The sequence below is a fragment of the Geospiza fortis genome, unplaced genomic scaffold (genome assembly GCF_000277835.1).
Source record: "Geospiza fortis unplaced genomic scaffold, GeoFor_1.0 scaffold182, whole genome shotgun sequence".
In the NCBI taxonomy this organism is placed as follows: domain Eukaryota; kingdom Metazoa; phylum Chordata; class Aves; order Passeriformes; family Thraupidae; genus Geospiza; species Geospiza fortis.
In genome coordinates, this window is record NW_005054367.1 from 293,639 (window position 1) to 311,011 (window position 17,373).

The window sequence follows — 17,373 nt, forward strand, 5'->3', positions numbered from 1 at the left end:
ATTCCTGCTTTAAGGAATGGCTGAAGGTGAAAACTTGAGACTTTCACTTTGTTCAGCAAAATATTTTCATCAATAGCTTGTGTGACTCTCTTTTACCTTTTGTAGCTCAAATCAGTTGGATTCTCCTTAGAGACAAATATTGCATTAAATTCTGGCTGATCTCTCTGGGCACTAGTAGTAGAATTTTTCTGCCTAATCGCCTCTACAATGAGACATTTCCATCAGAGCTGATCACCCTATTCTGCCTTTGCAGTCAGTGGAGAACCAGCCAGGAGAGTTAATGGAGCTTCAGGTGGGCTTGGGGGCAGCTCACCTCCTCCCAAGGTAGATATTTGTTTTAAATCGGGTGAATCTGAATCTGAAACTTGCCAAAAGTGCACATTTCCCTTTGTTGGCTCGGAAGGAGCCCTTGAGGAGGAGGCTCCAAAGCAGCCAGGGTTAATCCTAACTTGCAAATCAATTCTTCTGCAGCTGTATTTTGGCACAGCTTTGTGCAAAGTCTGTGAGGCTGCTCAGTTTTTCATGATCACAGGGATTCTCCCCATGCATTTTTGGAGTGTCTGTACACACCAGATCTTCCTCAGGTGAGACTGAATGTTTAATTTTGCCTAAGAATGTCCTAATTTTACCAGAAAGTCCAACCTCATTCTATCCATTAGTGATGCTCTATGTGAATTCCAGCAGAAGAAATAACAGAGGTAGGAGGACATGAAGTATTTTATTGAAACACAGCAAGCTCTGTCCAGAATTCAGCTTGAGATTCTTCACTCACATTGTTTGTGTGGATCTTTAAGGTCCCTTCCAACCCAAATTCTGTGATTCCATGTCCCTCATTTGCATGCATCTGTCCTCCAATTAAATTAAGATTTTTATAGCTGACCTTAAGGTCATCCATTAACTGCTTTCTCAAACTCTGCTTGGGTTTAATGACTTGTGGGAGTAAATATTTTATGATAATCATTTAAAGCCCATCAGTTTATTCAATAAATGCCAGGCTCAAGAGCTGTTATCAGTTGTCAGCTCTGAACAGAAACCTATTTCTCTTGACAGTTTTGTATTAAAATTTATGGCTGATTCTGAGCTCTTATGCTAAAATTTTGTTTTCAAATATAAGGAGTATTTAGTCCACTCACTTGCTATTAATTTCAACTAAACTGACTATTCTAGGAAAGTTTCAATTTGTTTGAAAGACAAACTTTTTAGTTTGCATTGGAGACAGGTAGTTAACAATATAAATTTACCATTCCTCTTCCTACAACTCAGCAAAGAAACCCAATTTTAATACAAAAGCCTTTTTTTCTTCTAAGTAATATCAGCAAACTGAGAAGTACCTACCCCCACAGAAATTATAATTGGTCCTTTGATGAGCCACCAATAAGGCGAGCCTTGATTAATATCCCAGCATCTGTGAACATGATAGTAAGTTTAGAAAAACATAAGTATGTAATCACTGCAATCAATTAAAGATATAACACAAGGATATGGAATAATGTGGGAAACAAAGACTTACGCTGTGTCTTCAAAGTAGAATTTTGTCAATATCCATATAAGGGTGAAAAGTGTTGGAAAACCTGTCAGACATTTCAAAATAAGGTATAATTAATCCAAGCCTTGTCCACTGGAACTCTGCTGCAATGATACAGATCAATCATTTTTGAGCTGGAACTATCTTTTGGGGTCAGTTCCTGTAACAAGAATTGATTTAAAATCAGTCCCTAAAACACAAAAAGTGATTCTGTTTGCTGAGTTGTTGGGCCTCTCTTAATCTTTGATGGCAGCAGACATGGATTTCTCTCCCTGAAACAACAAAAAATTCCTCTGGCTATAGAGGAGTGCTCTGCTTTTTCCTTCCCACAGCAACTCTCTGTGGGCACCCACTTGGTTTCAGATTTGTAAGTCTGAACAATTCAATTTATTCCAGACAACAACAAAATCAGAGGGGAGATGTTGCTGTTTCACTGCCTGTCCTGTTATTTAGCTTCATTCATATGATAGGCCAATGCAAAAAACGGGCTGTAGAAATATCAGGAATTTAAAAAAAATCCCGCTTAGGAAAAACCAATTCCCTTTCCCAACCTGTGTAACCATTCTGCACAAAAAGGAGCAAGGCACATTGAATTCTGGTGTTTGTGATGACTCCTTAGAGGTGTTTTCAGTGGGGTGATGAAGGTTGAGACTGGAGGATGTCTTCTTGTGCATTCTCAAATACAATTGATTTTCCACCCCTTTCACAGGGGCTTTATTGCCATAACAAAAACTTGATTGCTTCTGGCTAGTCAGCACATAAAAATAAAATGGAAGCAAGGCCCAGGTTAGCTTCTTTAGTTAGATCAACTGTGTTCCACATCCAGTATTTTTGATGGGAATGGATCATGGAATCATAGAATCATAAAAATGTGGAGTCATAGAATCATAGAACCATGGAATTATGGAATCATAGAGTCATAGAATCAGAGTCATAGAATCATTGAACCATGGAATCATAGAATCATAGAATTGCAGAATCATAGAATCATAGAGTCGTAGAATCATAGAATCATAGAGTCATAGAATCATAAAACTGGGGAATCACAGAATTATAGAATTGTAGAATCACAGAATCATAGAACCATGTATTCATGGAGTCATAGAGTCATAGAATGCCCTGAGGGAGAAGGCATCTTAAAAATCACCTGGTTCCAGCCCACAGGGACACCTTCCACTGTCCCAGGTTGCTCAGATCTCCATCCAACCTGGTCTTGGACATTTCCAGGCATGAGGAGTCTACAGCCTCTCTGGGCAACCTGTGCCAGGGTCTCACCACCCTCACAGCACGGAATTTCCATGTCCCATCACTCCATTCCTTGGGAAAAGCCCCTCTCCAGCTTTCTTGTACCCCCCTGGAAGTTGCTCAGTGGTCTCTGTGGAGCCTTATCTTCTCCAGGCTGCACAGCCTCATTTCACACCTTGCCTTTTACTAATTTCCTTTAAAATTTGTAAAAACCTACCCCAGCCAAAGAGAACCAGCCACCAAAAATATCTTCTTCCATGGGAAAGGGATGAGAGCAGCAGGCAGTTCAGGTAGAGAGCCTCCACCAGCAGCCACATGAAATTGGTCATCATGAAGTAGTGACAGAAAACCACAGAGATCTTGCATTCAGTCTGGGGAACAGGAAAGTCACAGTTTAGGCATTGCTTGGAGATGCATCTCTTTGGTTTGACCATGGAGGAGACATCTGTGATACGGGCTGAGTTCTACCAAGAACAAGATCTTTAAACTGATGTTTAAGCTCAGAGCTTCAAATGTAAAATGGATTTCTGAGTAGTAAGGCTTTAGCCATCATAACAGCTTGGAACCCCCTCTGCATTTTGCTTTCTATCTCCATGTTATCTCCACCTCTCTACCTCCAAATATAACTTGGGCTGCCAAGCATGTGAGTTCTCTGACAAATTCACTGCCCTGAGTGTACCTTCAGTGCCAAATACTCCTTGAATAAAGGTTCAAGGGCCCATTTTTCTGCTTATGCTCAGCTCTAAAATTCTGTGTGGCTGTGAGCAGTGCAGAACCATCCCATAAACCTCTGCTTGAAAACCATTGCCAAGATCTGGGGCTGGATGAATGCTAAATTCATTGTCTGGTACCTTGAGTGCTTTGTGCTTTACAGATCAGAGCTTCCAACCAGAGCAGGAAACCTGACATTTCCAGAAGAATAAGCTTTAAAAGTTGTTCTTTGATGTACTCAGAGATCTTCAATTTTAGACTTCAGGTTATTGACACATAACAGTGTAATGATATTACTTTGTTGCTATGTCAAAGTCCAAATTTCATTTAGAGTACTGCAACATTACAAATTGATGCTTTAAAAATATAGGAGACAATAATGTACATATTTATAGAAGTAAAATATACTGAATGAAAGAATGATATCATTTTCATTACCAGGTTGGAAGGGGAAAGAAAAAAAGTAGTAAAAAAGAGAGAGGAAAAGTGAAAGCATAAATAAATGGTAAATAGAAACATCAAATACCACAATATCCTGCTTTTCATGTGCTTACTGTAGAGAAGCTGCAGTGATCAATGCCTTCCTCCTGGAAAAGGACAGCATCCTTAATGAAAATGGCAATTGCCTTTAAGATGAAAGTAAAAAAGAGCTGTATGTGGATATAATTCCTGGGACAGCGAAGCCTCCTGGTAAAAAAGAAGAGAGGTCCCTCTGAGGTAATTAAATTTGTTGTGCTGGCAGTAATTAAAATAAACAATAAGCCCTTGTTTTATCTCAGGTACTTCCAGACACATTTAGGAAGAACATTTTGATCCACTGAGCGCTTTCAGAGAGAGGCAGAAAACTTCCTCATGTGAAGCAAATCAGCCACAATCTACATTTTAATCTCTTTACTTGTTAACCAGAATCATAGGGGTTTTTTCCCTTACTTTGCCAAAGTTATTTTGATGAATTAAGTAAAAGCACAGAAGAGCTTTAAAACAATTTGGCACATCTACTTTAAATTCAATTTGTACATCTACCTTAAATTCCCATTTAACTAAGATTACATTTTTACTGTTATTATATTCAGATTTTTGAGGGAGTTATACAGCTTCATGTTTTCATTTGGAGATAAGAACTTGAGTTAATAATCAAAAAGTTCCACGAAAAAGCCAAATTCTATGCAGACCCAGTAATCTGAGGGTCACCTAATCTGAAAGTTCACCTGGAGTGTGCAGAATTTTATTGCTGACCTCAAATGTCAACCCCATTGTTAATTATGACTTTTTCCTCCCTATTACTGCATCTCCTTATGTCCATTGTTTCTTTCTTTCCCCTCATTTGGGCTGGTTTGTTTTCCTGAGGTCAGAGTGGATGTCAATAAACATATCTGCTGGCTTCCAGACATGAACTAGGAACCAGCAGAGGTCAAGAAATTTTCCCTAGAGAACCCTGATTCTCACAGCATAATAATAAAACTCCTGCCTTTTTTTTCTTTTTCTATTTTTTTTTTGTCTCACAGAAATACAAGAAATAAACAAAAATTAATAAAATAAATCCCGGGTGGTGGCAAACATTAAATCTACATGAAATGATAAAATATTTTAAATAGTCTTAATTAGACCTGAAAATAGCTATAAATATGTGTAAAATACCTAACTCAGTAAGAAAGGATTCTCACCAAACATGACCAAATTCTGAAACTAACTTTAAAACATGTCTTTAGTGGTAAATGTTTCAATAGTAATTTATACAATGCCATAGGAACATTCATTCAGAACCAAGTCCTTTATGTATATTCTTATTAAAAATTCCCTGGAGCCATAACAGGCAGGCATGCATAGTTTATGAAAAAAATCTTCATTCCAGCCTAAAGCAAGTAAATTTTTCTGTTGGTTCTTCAGGATCAAAGTGAGTTGCTGAGTTTTGCCAAGAGACAGCCTGGCTGTATTTCCCAGATCTGAATCTTCTTATTCCTGACTCTCTCTGATGCCTTTTAATTTCCAGCTTCAGTTTCATATTATTTAACCAACATGGCTAGAATTTTTAATTTTTATTCACCTGAATTTCTATTTATATTATTTTGTTATGTCTAATGTTGTCTTCCACAGTCTAAGAAATTAAGAACTGTGAAAAGAACCTTGGTTAGAGGGCACTTTTACCTGAATGCAATCAGAACTGTCACAGCAATGACGAGGGAGGTGATGGACACGCTGTATCCCACAGTGTAGATGATCTTTATAGTAGCAAAGTAGGATTGCTATAAAAGAAGAGAATGATTTGTCACACAAGTTGCTGTTAAATGACAAGTTTTTACTGATTTGTCAGTTTTATTTTGTTTGGTGCTTCCATTCTATTGACATCCCTGACTGCCTTTTTCTCCCCCTCTTTTTTCCCCCGCAGCAAAATTCCACTTAAATCACTCATTATGTTTCTTTTGTGTAGTCCCATTCCACAGTTGTGTGAATACAGCCCAATCTGATGCTGAAATATGTATTGATCAGGGTAGTTTGAAGCTCATTCACAAAACCATAAAACCCCACAGCAGTCTTAAAAAAGGCACTGTTCAAAATCTTACACAATTTTTATAAATGCTGTGTTCTGTACCATGTTTTCTCCCCAGCAGTAGCAGGACAATGCTGCTGGCAGCATGATGAATACAGAATTCTATCAGCATTTCTCTATTTTTCTCTACCTTTCTCACTCTCTGCTTCCCTACTTCCATTTTTGCTGTCTATTCCTCCTTTCAATTTTATTGTGTTGTGAATTTTATTGTGTTGTGGTAGGTTGCTTTTTGGTTTGGGTTTTTTTTTGTTTGTTTTTGTTTTTGTTTCCTGGGGTTATTTCTTTCCTCTGTTTTTCTTGCTGCCAAACTCAACTGCTGCTCAGTTGGAATGTCAGTCAAAAAGTCAAAATCCATTTCAATTTAAGTGGCTCGTCTATCAGACACAATCCCTGAGTGAGGATAAGTTGACTTCATCTATCACAGATTAAAGCAGAAAACAGAATGGATAAGCTCTAGGCTGCAAATCTAACTCCAGTCTAACATGATCTGTCTCTGGGGTCCCATTTCGATGCTTTTATTACCGAAAATCTGCACAGCTGTGCAGTGCATTCCTACAGTTCACTTGGGGAAGGGGAGATGCTCATTTTGAGCCTTAAGTGGAATTTTAGGCATTATAAGACTGATATTAATTTAATTTATTTAGGTGGTAATAATTAGCTGCCTAAATATGAGTCTGTAGTAGAATGAGAAGAGCCTGGCCACAGGGCTGAGCTGTTTAATTATTAATACAAACCTGGTTTCTCTCATCCTTTTTCTTTTATAGTTAGTGAAGAAAAACATTCTCAGAAGACAATCCAAGTCTTTAGAAAATCAGATCTTATTGGTTTCTGTGACCCACAAAAAGGATCCATCACTACACCCGCCTTGGAAAGAGCAGGTCATAGAATCATAAATCCTTGACTGGTTTGGGCTGGAAGGGACCTTCAATTTCATCTACTTCCAACTCCTGGATTACTAGAGTGAAACCTTTTATGCCAAGGACTTTGCATCCAAGCGTGCAGATTTGTGATTATCCACAGTCTGATCCAGTGGGCTGAGGTGTTGTTACTGCGCAGAGCACAGCAGGTACACTCTGAATTTGCCTTCCAGTTCAATTTTATCCATAAGAAACCAGATTGTCCTTTCTGAGAGCATGCCTCAGTGTGAAGGCAGTAAGTGGAGGACAGCCAAGAGATATCTCTGGAAAATTCCCACCTGCTCCTGACCAAAGCACTAAGACAGATCCATGGTGCAGAGACTGGCTCTAACTTTCACAGTATTCTTCTGAGACTGGTGAAGTTAAATGGGGTGGAAACCAGGCATAATGGGGTTCAAAAAAAATCTAAAAAAAAAAAATCTAGCGGGTGAAATGTGAGTTTTAAAGGATTACCCAAATCCCTGACTATGCACAATTCCAGCCAGAGCTCACTGAAGTACCTCAGAGCTCCAAAGCTTGCCAGGAAGTCTGGATGCAGCACTCCATGAGAAACATCAAAACTGTTCTAGGCTGACCATAGCTGGCAACACATCAGATGTGTAAAACAGAAAATAATCAACTCCTTAAGTGGATAAACCTACAACTGAGGAGTTTCCTCTAGGTAGAATAATGGAATCATCACAGAGTGAGTTGGGAGGGATCTCAAAGGACATCCAGCGCCAAGCCCTGCCATGGCAGGGACACCTCCCACTATCCCAGGTTGTGCCAAGCCCTGTCCAACCCGGCCTTGGGCACTTCCAGGGATCCAGGGGCAGCCACAGCTTCTCTGGGAACCTGTGCAAGATCTCTCCATGGTGATATGAACTATGTTTTTATCCTTTTCAATTAGGGGTCAGGCACTCTATTTTCCCTCTGCCTGTAACTTCAAGATATCACCAACAGTGAAAATCTGGCTGAAAAAATTTGTCAAATTCTGATCTGCATTACAGAGATCACAAAGATTTTGGGGCTTTTTTCCATTCTTGAATTAGATATTTCATGCAGGATGGAACACCCAAAACCCCTCTTTTCCTTAGATATTGCTAAATTTGGAGCAGTGATCTTTTTAACAGCACACTTTCTGTACAGATGCTGTGATATTACATATTCACCTTGCTGACTGATATTACTGAAATGTCTTAATTCCCTTTTTATGAACATTTTGTGATACATCTTTGTCTGTTATACTTGTGCATTTGCAGCTGGCTTTGTTATTGTTACACCTGAATAATAAAACATTCTCAATTGTCTTACAAAATAAGTGGCCAGAGGTAAAATTTTAATTATATCCCACACTTAGGAAGAAATTTCAGCTTCTTCTGAGTTTCCCTCTTCAGGAATAGAAAGGAATACTATAACATCAGCACACACTCACATATATTTGTGTGATTAAACTTACTTCTTCAAGAGGAATCTCATCTTCTACTGGACAGGCCACATGGTAGGGAGGGAATGGGTCAGACCAGCCCTTTTTTGTGCAGTTTCTTTTTATCATCCCAGCTGAAAAAGAAGTATTTAATTTTCTCAATGAAGGGTCAGATAATATGGAAAATAAAAGCCAGGAGAAGACCTGTGGCTGGTACAAAGTTGTACCAGGAGAAGGGGCTCATTAGCATCTCACAGAGTTGGTAGGAAAATTTTCCTGCACACATTCAGGTCATCAGATACAAAACTTTGTATTTTATTTATAGACAAACAATGGGAAGAAGGGAGAGAAGGAAGAGGTGGGAAGGACTAAGGAAGGAATTATATCAGGCACACTGGAGAAGATTGGGAAGCGCTGCTCCATCAATTTCTGTTCTGCACAGTACTCACACTTCCACCATATCCCTTCTCATTCCCACCTCCCCTGGGGCTTACTCTTCCCTAGCAGATCAGAAGCTGGGATAAGCAGCCCCTTCCATGCTTCCACAAAAAATATTTATGAGTCAGATGAAGGAGAAGTTGAGAATCCCAGGGCAGGAAATGAATCTGCGCAGATGAAAGGGATTTTCCTTATCCCTCGGTTATAAGTAGCATGTGTTGGATGTGGCTGAGGTTGGGCTTTGTAGTTTCTTTTTCTTGTGGAACTGCCAAATCCAGGTCTTTCCTGGAAGGTGGTTTGCTCCTTGTGGGCTCACATTTTGTTACTGGCCATGCTCACCCAGAGAGGGAGCAGACACAAAGGCATTTGTTTGCAGTTTTGCAGCACGTGTGCTGCTCCAAGGCCTAATTCTGCTTTGAATCTCCAACCTTGGTCTTAAAGAACAATCACATTGTTCATTCCTCTGCCTTTCATTCCATCCCACACCAATCACAGCATAAATCTCAAGAAACCCTAAGCTTAAATTCTGACCTAGACAGCCTCCAGATGAGCTTTGTAGGAAACTCACACAACAAACTGATCCCAAAGCACACGGAAACCAAGGAATTACTTGTGACATTCATATTTTCTGGAAAAAATCCCTTCACCCAGGATTTTTCTCCGGGGAAAATGAGAAGCCTCAGAGAAAAAGGAAAATAATAATTATCTCATTTGCTTCTCCTGTGTTTTGCTCCTTTGGAATGTGTTTGGAGATTGTTTGCCCACAGGTGGTTGTTTTATTGGTTTCTGGTGTGAGTTGTTTTCACTCCAAGCTGTGTCAGGACCCTGGAAAGAGCCCCAAGTTTTCATTATTATCTTTTTAGCATTCTGTAAGTATCCTTTCTGTATTCTTTAGTATAGTTTAGTATAGTATAATATAATATAGTATTATAAAATAATAAATTAGCCTTCTGAGAGCATGGAGTCAGATCCATCATTCCTTCCTGCCACAGGCCACCCCACAAATACAATAATCACTCCTTGTATTTCAGTATATTTTTGATCCAGGGCCTCATCAGACACTACGGAAATCAAACCCTGTTATGGATAATCCTTAAAATTTGAGAAGAACTGCTAAGGTCCCTCAGATCCTCCTAAAGTCTTTGCAGTACATCTCTGATCCAGCTCATGGGAACATGAAATTCTCTGTCTTCACCCTCCCTTCTTAGAAATGTTCTTGCCAGACACACAACAGGAGTAACCATGGTAGGACATCACCTGGCTCCTTCATGAAGTGAAAGAGGATGTTTGGACATGGTAAGGCAAGAATCTCTCCAGCATCTGCCTCTGGCCAGCACAGCAATTTGTCCCAAGTTCTCTTGCAACCTCAGGCAGAAAGTGAAATATATTTTTAAGCATGGTTAAATTTGAGCAAAATAAAACCCCAAACCTTTTTAAAGTCTGCCACTCCACCCCTTCCATATCTTACAAAAATAGTTTAGCCACAGTTTTTATTATGAGAAATAAACACCCCCAGAGTGCTATTTAATCTGCTTTAGTTAGACCCCTGTGTTAGACTGAGGTAAGTTTTCAGAAAGAATGCAATAAATGAAGAGTGAGGCTGGAAGAAAGATCAGATCACTATAATTGTTCAGGGGTTGCCCTATTTTTAAAGATCAACACATCCTCACAAACAAGCAAGCATGATGCCAAGGAATTGGACATGGTCACAAGGATTCACTCTGATAAATATTTGAATGTGAAGGACTGTGGAAAAATTTTAAAATGGGAAAGAATGGGAGTAGACGAAAGAAGAGCTGACAGGACAACAGCACATGGGACCATAAATAAAACCCTCGTGACCTTTGGCAGCCTGGCCATATCCTGACTCTCGTCCCTTCCCTCTCCCTCACACATGGATGGATACCTGGTGATGTTGCATTTCCATGCTCTTGTGGGACCTCCAGACATTCAGCCTCCTTTTTCTTCAGCTCCACCATAAAATCACATTCTGGGTGGACATTCCCAGCAACCTGCAGGGAGGAGAATTTGGGGGGATTAGTTAGAAGTTGTTGGATAGGATCTTATTAGGCATTAAGTCCAGACCTACTTTTGCATGTAAGAGGGATGGTTTAAGAACATAGAACTGTGCTAAGGGTTTCCATCCAAAGGCTGCTTTTCTCTGCACGAGCTGATAGTTACAGCTCTGCACTGGAAAGTTTATCAATTCCTCTGGCTACATTCAGAATAAAAGATCTCTTTGCTAGAGCCTGAGTTTGAGTGCAGGATTCATTTACACCCTAACTTTAGCTAGACCCTGTCAAATATGGCCCCAAAAAGGCTGAGCCCCTGATCAGGCTCACTTCTTATCAGTGAAGGGCTCAGAGCTGCAGGAAATGCTGCAGAACCTGTGCACAGACAAAGCCCTGCCAACCTCCAAAGAAGCATCACCATGAAATCACAGACAATTACTGCAAAACTGTCACCTGAAAGAGCTCCTCACTCCAAAAGGAGTGAATCTCTTCTCTCCCTTCTGCCATCTGCTTTTCTTTACACAGGGTGGGAGGCAAAACTTCTTTATTGGAAAAGAAAAGCATTCTGCACCAAAGCATTTGTTGGTATGATGGTGTAAAGAAAAAAGTGACACCCAGGGTTTCAATAGCAGGAGACATTCAGTTGTTTAGTTCTTATTTAGACTTATATGGGAGTCACAGAAGGATCTGAAGGCATCCAGAGAACTTTGGGCACTAAAGGACAAAATCTGCCCAGGCTGTTACACCCAGAATGCTGAGGATGCACCCGCTGGGCAGGATTACACAGGACTATTTCACACAAATTAAAAAAAAAATGTGCTTGTCCAGCCTTAACCTCTGTCCTCAGTCCCAAAAGATGAGTTGTGATCAGAGACACTCTGACTTTTAGCTCTTCACCCTGGCCACTGGTGCTGGTGTGCTCTGCATGTGTGAATATCGACACAAAAACACAGAGACAAAACAGAGAATGAACCCAGGATGAGACTTGCATGGTGAACAGCTGGCTGGCATATGGCTCAGTTTTCTTCCACCCAGAGAAGATTAATATTCAGGGAATTTGGAAAATAACTCTCTGGCTTTCAGTTCATTCAGAGGGCAGATTGTGTCCTTTCCAATAAGCTGGTCTTTTGCTCTCTATGTTGATGTTCATGGCTCATGTTGGCCTGCAGAGCATTTGAACTGCATATTGACCAAAAATTTGAGGCTCTCAGGCTGCTGGAGAGCAGTGGATTAATTACACAACATTTGTTTTTCTGGGGTTTGGGCCCTGGTAGTTAAAAATGTCATTATCTCCACATGTTTGCCCTGCAAGATCATCTGCTTCCCATTTACTGCACTTTTAGGAGGATGTGGTTTTCCTGCCAAATTTGCAGCCAGCAGTGACATGGATCAGTTTAAGGCAGCAGTGAAAAGCAGGGCTCCTTCTCCAGGCTGAATGGAGTTTGGTGTGTGTGAGAGAAGGGGAACTGGGGGTGGATGGATGGATGGATGGATGGATGGATGGATGGATGGATGATGGATGGATGATGGATGGATGGATGGATGGATGATGGATGGATGAGGGATGGATGGATGGATGGATGGATGGATGGATGGATGGATGATGGATGGATGATGGATGGATGGATGAATGGATGGATGGATGGATGGATGGATGATGGATGGATGATGGATGGATGGATGAATGGATGATGGATGGATGATGGATGGATGATGGATGGATGAATGGATGGATGGATGGAGTAGAGCACAGACATTGCCCTGCCCCAGGAGGAGAAGATCTGACCTGTGGGATGCTCCAGGAATGTCATCCAGATAAGCAAACCTAGGGGTCTAGGGAGACCTTCCATTTCTCTTCACTAAGAAATTGGCAGAATTACAGAAAATTGGCATCTGTATTGAAAAGCTTTGCTGTCTTGATGCCTCTATTCATGCCAACATTTATTATTTCTCCTCTTGTACTCACCCTGGACAGTGACTGCAAGAAAACTCCCTAACCATGGTGTATGACAGCTATTGCAAGAAGCAGCTTTATTAGTCAGTAGAAAAAACAGTCAAACCATTTACCGAAAATCTCTTTTACAACATTCTCTTGGTTCAGTGAACTGTGCCCAGAAAAACCTCAGCAGGAGGAAATGCACCCATTTGCACTATTCTAAATTATTTCTCCTGGCAAAAAAAAAGCACTGCTAGATTTTGCCTGTCAAAACTCTCTTTGCTCTCTGAAATGTTCATGGCAAGAGCAAAGCTTGTTTGGCTCATTCACCAGTTCAGGAAACTCCAGGAAAATATTTTTTTCCACTTTTACTTTCTAAGTCTCCAGATTGTGAGAACATTTAATTTAGCAAATGCATCACAAATGAAAAGATGAAGCTGATCCAGTACCAGGTATTTAAATTGTTCCCTCTTCCTTCAAGAAGAGCCAGCCTTAGGAGGTGCTGTCACAGTTTATTTTCAAGTCAGCACTAACCACTGCCTGAGCAGACACTGAGGGCCAGATCTGATATGACAGAAACCCAGGTTAAATAAACTGAAAAGATTTATTCCACTCCCAGGCTATGTTTTAGGTGTTTTAGGTGTATTTATCACCTCGAAGGACTTTACCTCTAGCAGACCCCCAGTTTAAGGAGATGAGAATCACTCTCTCAAGCATTCCAAACCTCTCCAGGAGCTGAGTTCATATTTTCCAGAGAAAGCATATGAACAAATTACACCCACAACAAAAACACAGAGCTGCTTTTCCACCATTTTATACTCAAATGAGGGTTGTTTATCTATCTTCTAATATGCAACACAAGCTAGGAGATTTTCATTATACAGTAACACATAGACTTGGTTTTGATCAGTATATTACGATGTGTAATAATAATAATATAGAAATCAACCCAACTTTGTAGGAAAAAATTCTGTTTCTCTTGGGTAAATGAGGCAGGTTCTTACAGAGTTCTTCAGTCATTTTTTTAACCATTAGCACTGAATCCTGATATTCTACTTAAGATCAATCAGGGAAGTGGGTTTGTCACTCAGGTGATACAAAGGAATCTCTTGTTTCACATCAGTAAAAAGTCTGTTCAGCCATTTCACAGTAGTTTATTTTCCTCAATGAAGGAAAAAAAAAAAAACCCAAGCTGCTGTGCCATCCCTCATGAAATGTCCCTTCAGGGAAGAGATTCCCAGGAAAGAAGAAAGGATGTAGAGGAGGCATGGCAAAGGAAGATGATGAAGATGTGATTATTCTCAAAAGCAAAGATAATATCCTGCCCCTAATTTGCACAAATATTTCCTGGTACTGGTGTGATCTTGGTTTGCCAATCTCTGTCTAAAGTGAGATATCACCAAGACCTCCAAGTTTTTTAATGGCTTTGGATTTTTCTAAATATGCTTTAAACATCCCTGCTGGTTCCACTCTGTTACCTGCAGCATCTCAGCTGCTCACATGCCAAATAATATGAATGCTACCACCAAGGCAGATGAAATTTTAACAAAAAAACCTGCAGAATCTGAAATGAAAGAAAACTCTATCAAAACTCAGCTGCTCTGGTGTAACAGCCCTCCTCCAGTTTTTTCTTCTTTGTCACTGTCTTTCAAAGCCCACGCACACAAAATAAGAGTTTCTCTTTATGTGTTTCTCTTTACTGAGTGTGTCACAATAAAGCAGAGAAATAAACTGATATGAAGATCCCACAACGTGGGTCCCTTCTGCTGCTGTTCACACTTTTCATTGCATCTTGCCTTGTTTAACTGGAACCCAAAGCAAACAGAGAGAAAAGAGACTCATGATAAAAATTTAAAAATAAATGTATCTGTATCTGACCATCTGCTCCCACAAGGAAATTGAAACACAATGAAGTAAAAGCTTTTTTTTTTTTTCATGCAATTACTTACAAGCACTGCCAGACTCAGGGTGTGCAGGGCACAGTGATATAAAGAACAAGAGTTCATGTTCCAAAACAAGAGCCAGACCTCCCTTCTTCAGCTTCTCTTAGCATCTTTCACATGCTTTTTGGCTTCTCTTTCTCCTCTCAGTTGCAGGTTTGAAGCATTTATCTTTTTGCACAGAAGTGACGTAACAGGGATGTGAAGTGGGAGATAAATATTAACAAATCTCCACGCTGTGTTCAAGCTTTGTGACTTTTTGATTTTGCCCAAAGACTGGACTGGATGAATTGAGTGATTGATGCCAGGATTATGGGAATTCTCTATGCTCCTGGCAAGACTCGTTTCTTTTAATACAAAATGGTTTTGGGGAGATGGACAGCTCTAAATGTTACTAATCCTGTATTAAGTCAACCTGGTTGGCATAAGAGAAACACTCTCCTAACAGCTATTGCCCATTTCTTATAATGAAACATTTTTCTTATATGGGTCCAGTGTATCTGGGTGTTTTTATGGAGTGTAGTGACCACAGTGCTGCACTTTAAAATGCAAAATCAAATCCTAGTGACAGGCACATGAACACAAATTTTGCTGTGTACCTGCCTGGGCATTGAGTTGAAGGGAAAATTCACAGAGGATTCTTCTTCCCAGTTTGCTTCAGACTTCTGAAAGTTCAGTGTCTGAATGTCAATGAGTCAAGTCTTTTAGACAAAGTCTAGAAATCCAAACACTCAGCTCATTCATCTCATCCTGAGCTTCGAGGCAGCCCAGCTGAATCCCACTCCAGAAACGCCCATTCTCACTCAGAGCTAAAGGGAGATTTATTTCATTTGTCTCTCAGTTTGTACCACCTTGAAGGACTTCGAATTCCCCATCAACATTAGGCAAGTGTCAACATCGCAAGATCAGAGACTCAAGATATGAAATCCCTTTCAAATATTGTTCTCTGCTCCTCTCATCTCACGATATTCCTCATTTATAAAGTAATTTATAAACCCCAGCTCCCAATTTCCCACACAAAAGTCCATCCTACAACACTGCTTCCACCTCTGGCACTTCTCTTTGTCCATCAGCCCTGCTCATCTTTTTCAGTTATTTCAAGTATTTTCTGTCTGCTCCCCTACACAGAGTGTGGGAATGCTGAGAGCCTGGAAAGAAGCCTCTCCCCTCCCAGAGTCACCACAGCTGAGAGGAACTGAAGTTGTACCTACTTTTGGGAATATCTGTGGGATTGAAGCCTCCAGAGCCTGGTTGTAGGCTGGGTCTGGGAGGGAACAGGCATATCCAATGCAAGAAAGTGTCTTTGGAGAGCTGAAGTGGGCAAATTTCCCTGCAGTGTGTGCTTTAGGATTTATTTCATTTTCCTCTAACGCCTTATACCTTCCTTTATTATGGTAACTTTCAAAGGCTTGTCTAAAATAAAATTAGAGCTGTGTTCCTGTCAGTTTTAATCATCTCATTCCAGAGGATGAGGCCCTAGACTGGTAAATGAACACTTGTAAATGTATTTATCATGGGCAAATCTCATACTTTTTTCTAAACTCATTTCAGAAGGTACAGAATCTCAAGAACTGCAAGATTTCCCTGCAGAAAAATTTCAGCCCATAATGTTTAATCTACTTTTTCAGTAGTTATGAAAAAAACTGGTAAGTGAAATTAAACTTACAAAATTTTAATTCACTATCACACATACCTTCAAAATAATGTTTGGTGACAATATTCAGTTCTTACCTGCATTTTGCTGATTACCTTGTATTCCCATTTGGGGAGTGTGTAAATATTCAGGTTGTCCTGAATTCAAAGTTCTTTCAGTAGTAAGACTATAACAGGGAGGTTTAACTGTCTTACAAACATTTAATGTTATTATAACCCTTGAAAATCTTATAAAACCATCGTGACCAGTGCTGTCATCACAAGCTCATGTCAGTATTTGAACACATTCCCCTTCTTCCCAAAAACATTGTAGATATAAGAAAAAAAAATCTGACTGAGCATCCATGAGGTTTCCTGCAATGTATCAGTGATTTAAGGTTAATAAGCTTTAAGCTGCTTAAACAGCACAAATTGTCTACTGACCATGCACCCTACAGCCATTTCAACCAGTGTTTGAAGAGGGATCATGAACAGACCCATTCCAGAGGAGCAACATCTCCCATTCCACAGGGATGCACTTTTTTGGTCCATGTATTAGAAAAATAAATTGCCTCTGAGTAAGCTTCTGGTGTCCACATCAGAATTTTCCATTTCAGCCACCACATCTGAAGCACTCTGTGTGTTTATTCAGTGCTGTTGAAGTCATGGCTATAAAAACCACAGAAGGCATCGCCTGCCACTTTTCATCCCAGGAGGGAACACAGAGAAACCCCAATGTAAGATATCTCAAAAGGTTTTCATTCTTCAGGAAGAATGAATATTGGTATAGAGAGGTTTTATGCTGAAATCTACAATATAGGAGCTCTGATCACCGTGGATCATTTTGGAAAACCTGGCTTTTCTGTGTTTTCAGCCTGATTCTGCCACTCTGCAGCTCAGACATTCCATTAAAATGAGTTCCTTCCTACTGTCGCTGTTGTGTGCAAATTTCCAGCTGTTTGTGGTTAAGGAGAAAGACTCGTCTAAGGGAAAACAAGGAGCTTGTGGGTCTTTTTTATTATTATTACTATTTCATTCAAATAACTTTTTTTTTTCATTTAAAC

The 17,373-nt window shown here is 40.0% G+C and overlaps 1 protein-coding gene across 1 annotated transcript in view; it reads right to left on the reverse strand.

Annotated features, from left to right (window-relative positions):
• GHRHR (growth hormone releasing hormone receptor) overlaps positions 1-14,743 on the reverse strand; it is a 19,071-nt gene extending 4,328 nt beyond the window's left edge. The window contains exons 1-9 of the mRNA XM_005424351.1: positions 14,687-14,743; positions 10,696-10,801; positions 10,047-10,154; positions 8,385-8,485; positions 5,627-5,724; positions 4,036-4,168; positions 2,988-3,141; positions 1,511-1,571; positions 1,336-1,405 (exon numbers count right to left, since the gene is read on the reverse strand). Of these exons, the coding sequence (XP_005424408.1) occupies positions 1,336-1,405; positions 1,511-1,571; positions 2,988-3,141; positions 4,036-4,168; positions 5,627-5,724; positions 8,385-8,485; positions 10,047-10,154; positions 10,696-10,801; positions 14,687-14,743 (888 nt within the window). The remainder of the gene's footprint in view (positions 1-1,335; positions 1,406-1,510; positions 1,572-2,987; positions 3,142-4,035; positions 4,169-5,626; positions 5,725-8,384; positions 8,486-10,046; positions 10,155-10,695; positions 10,802-14,686) is intronic.
• Positions 14,744-17,373: the final 2,630 nt, after the last annotated feature.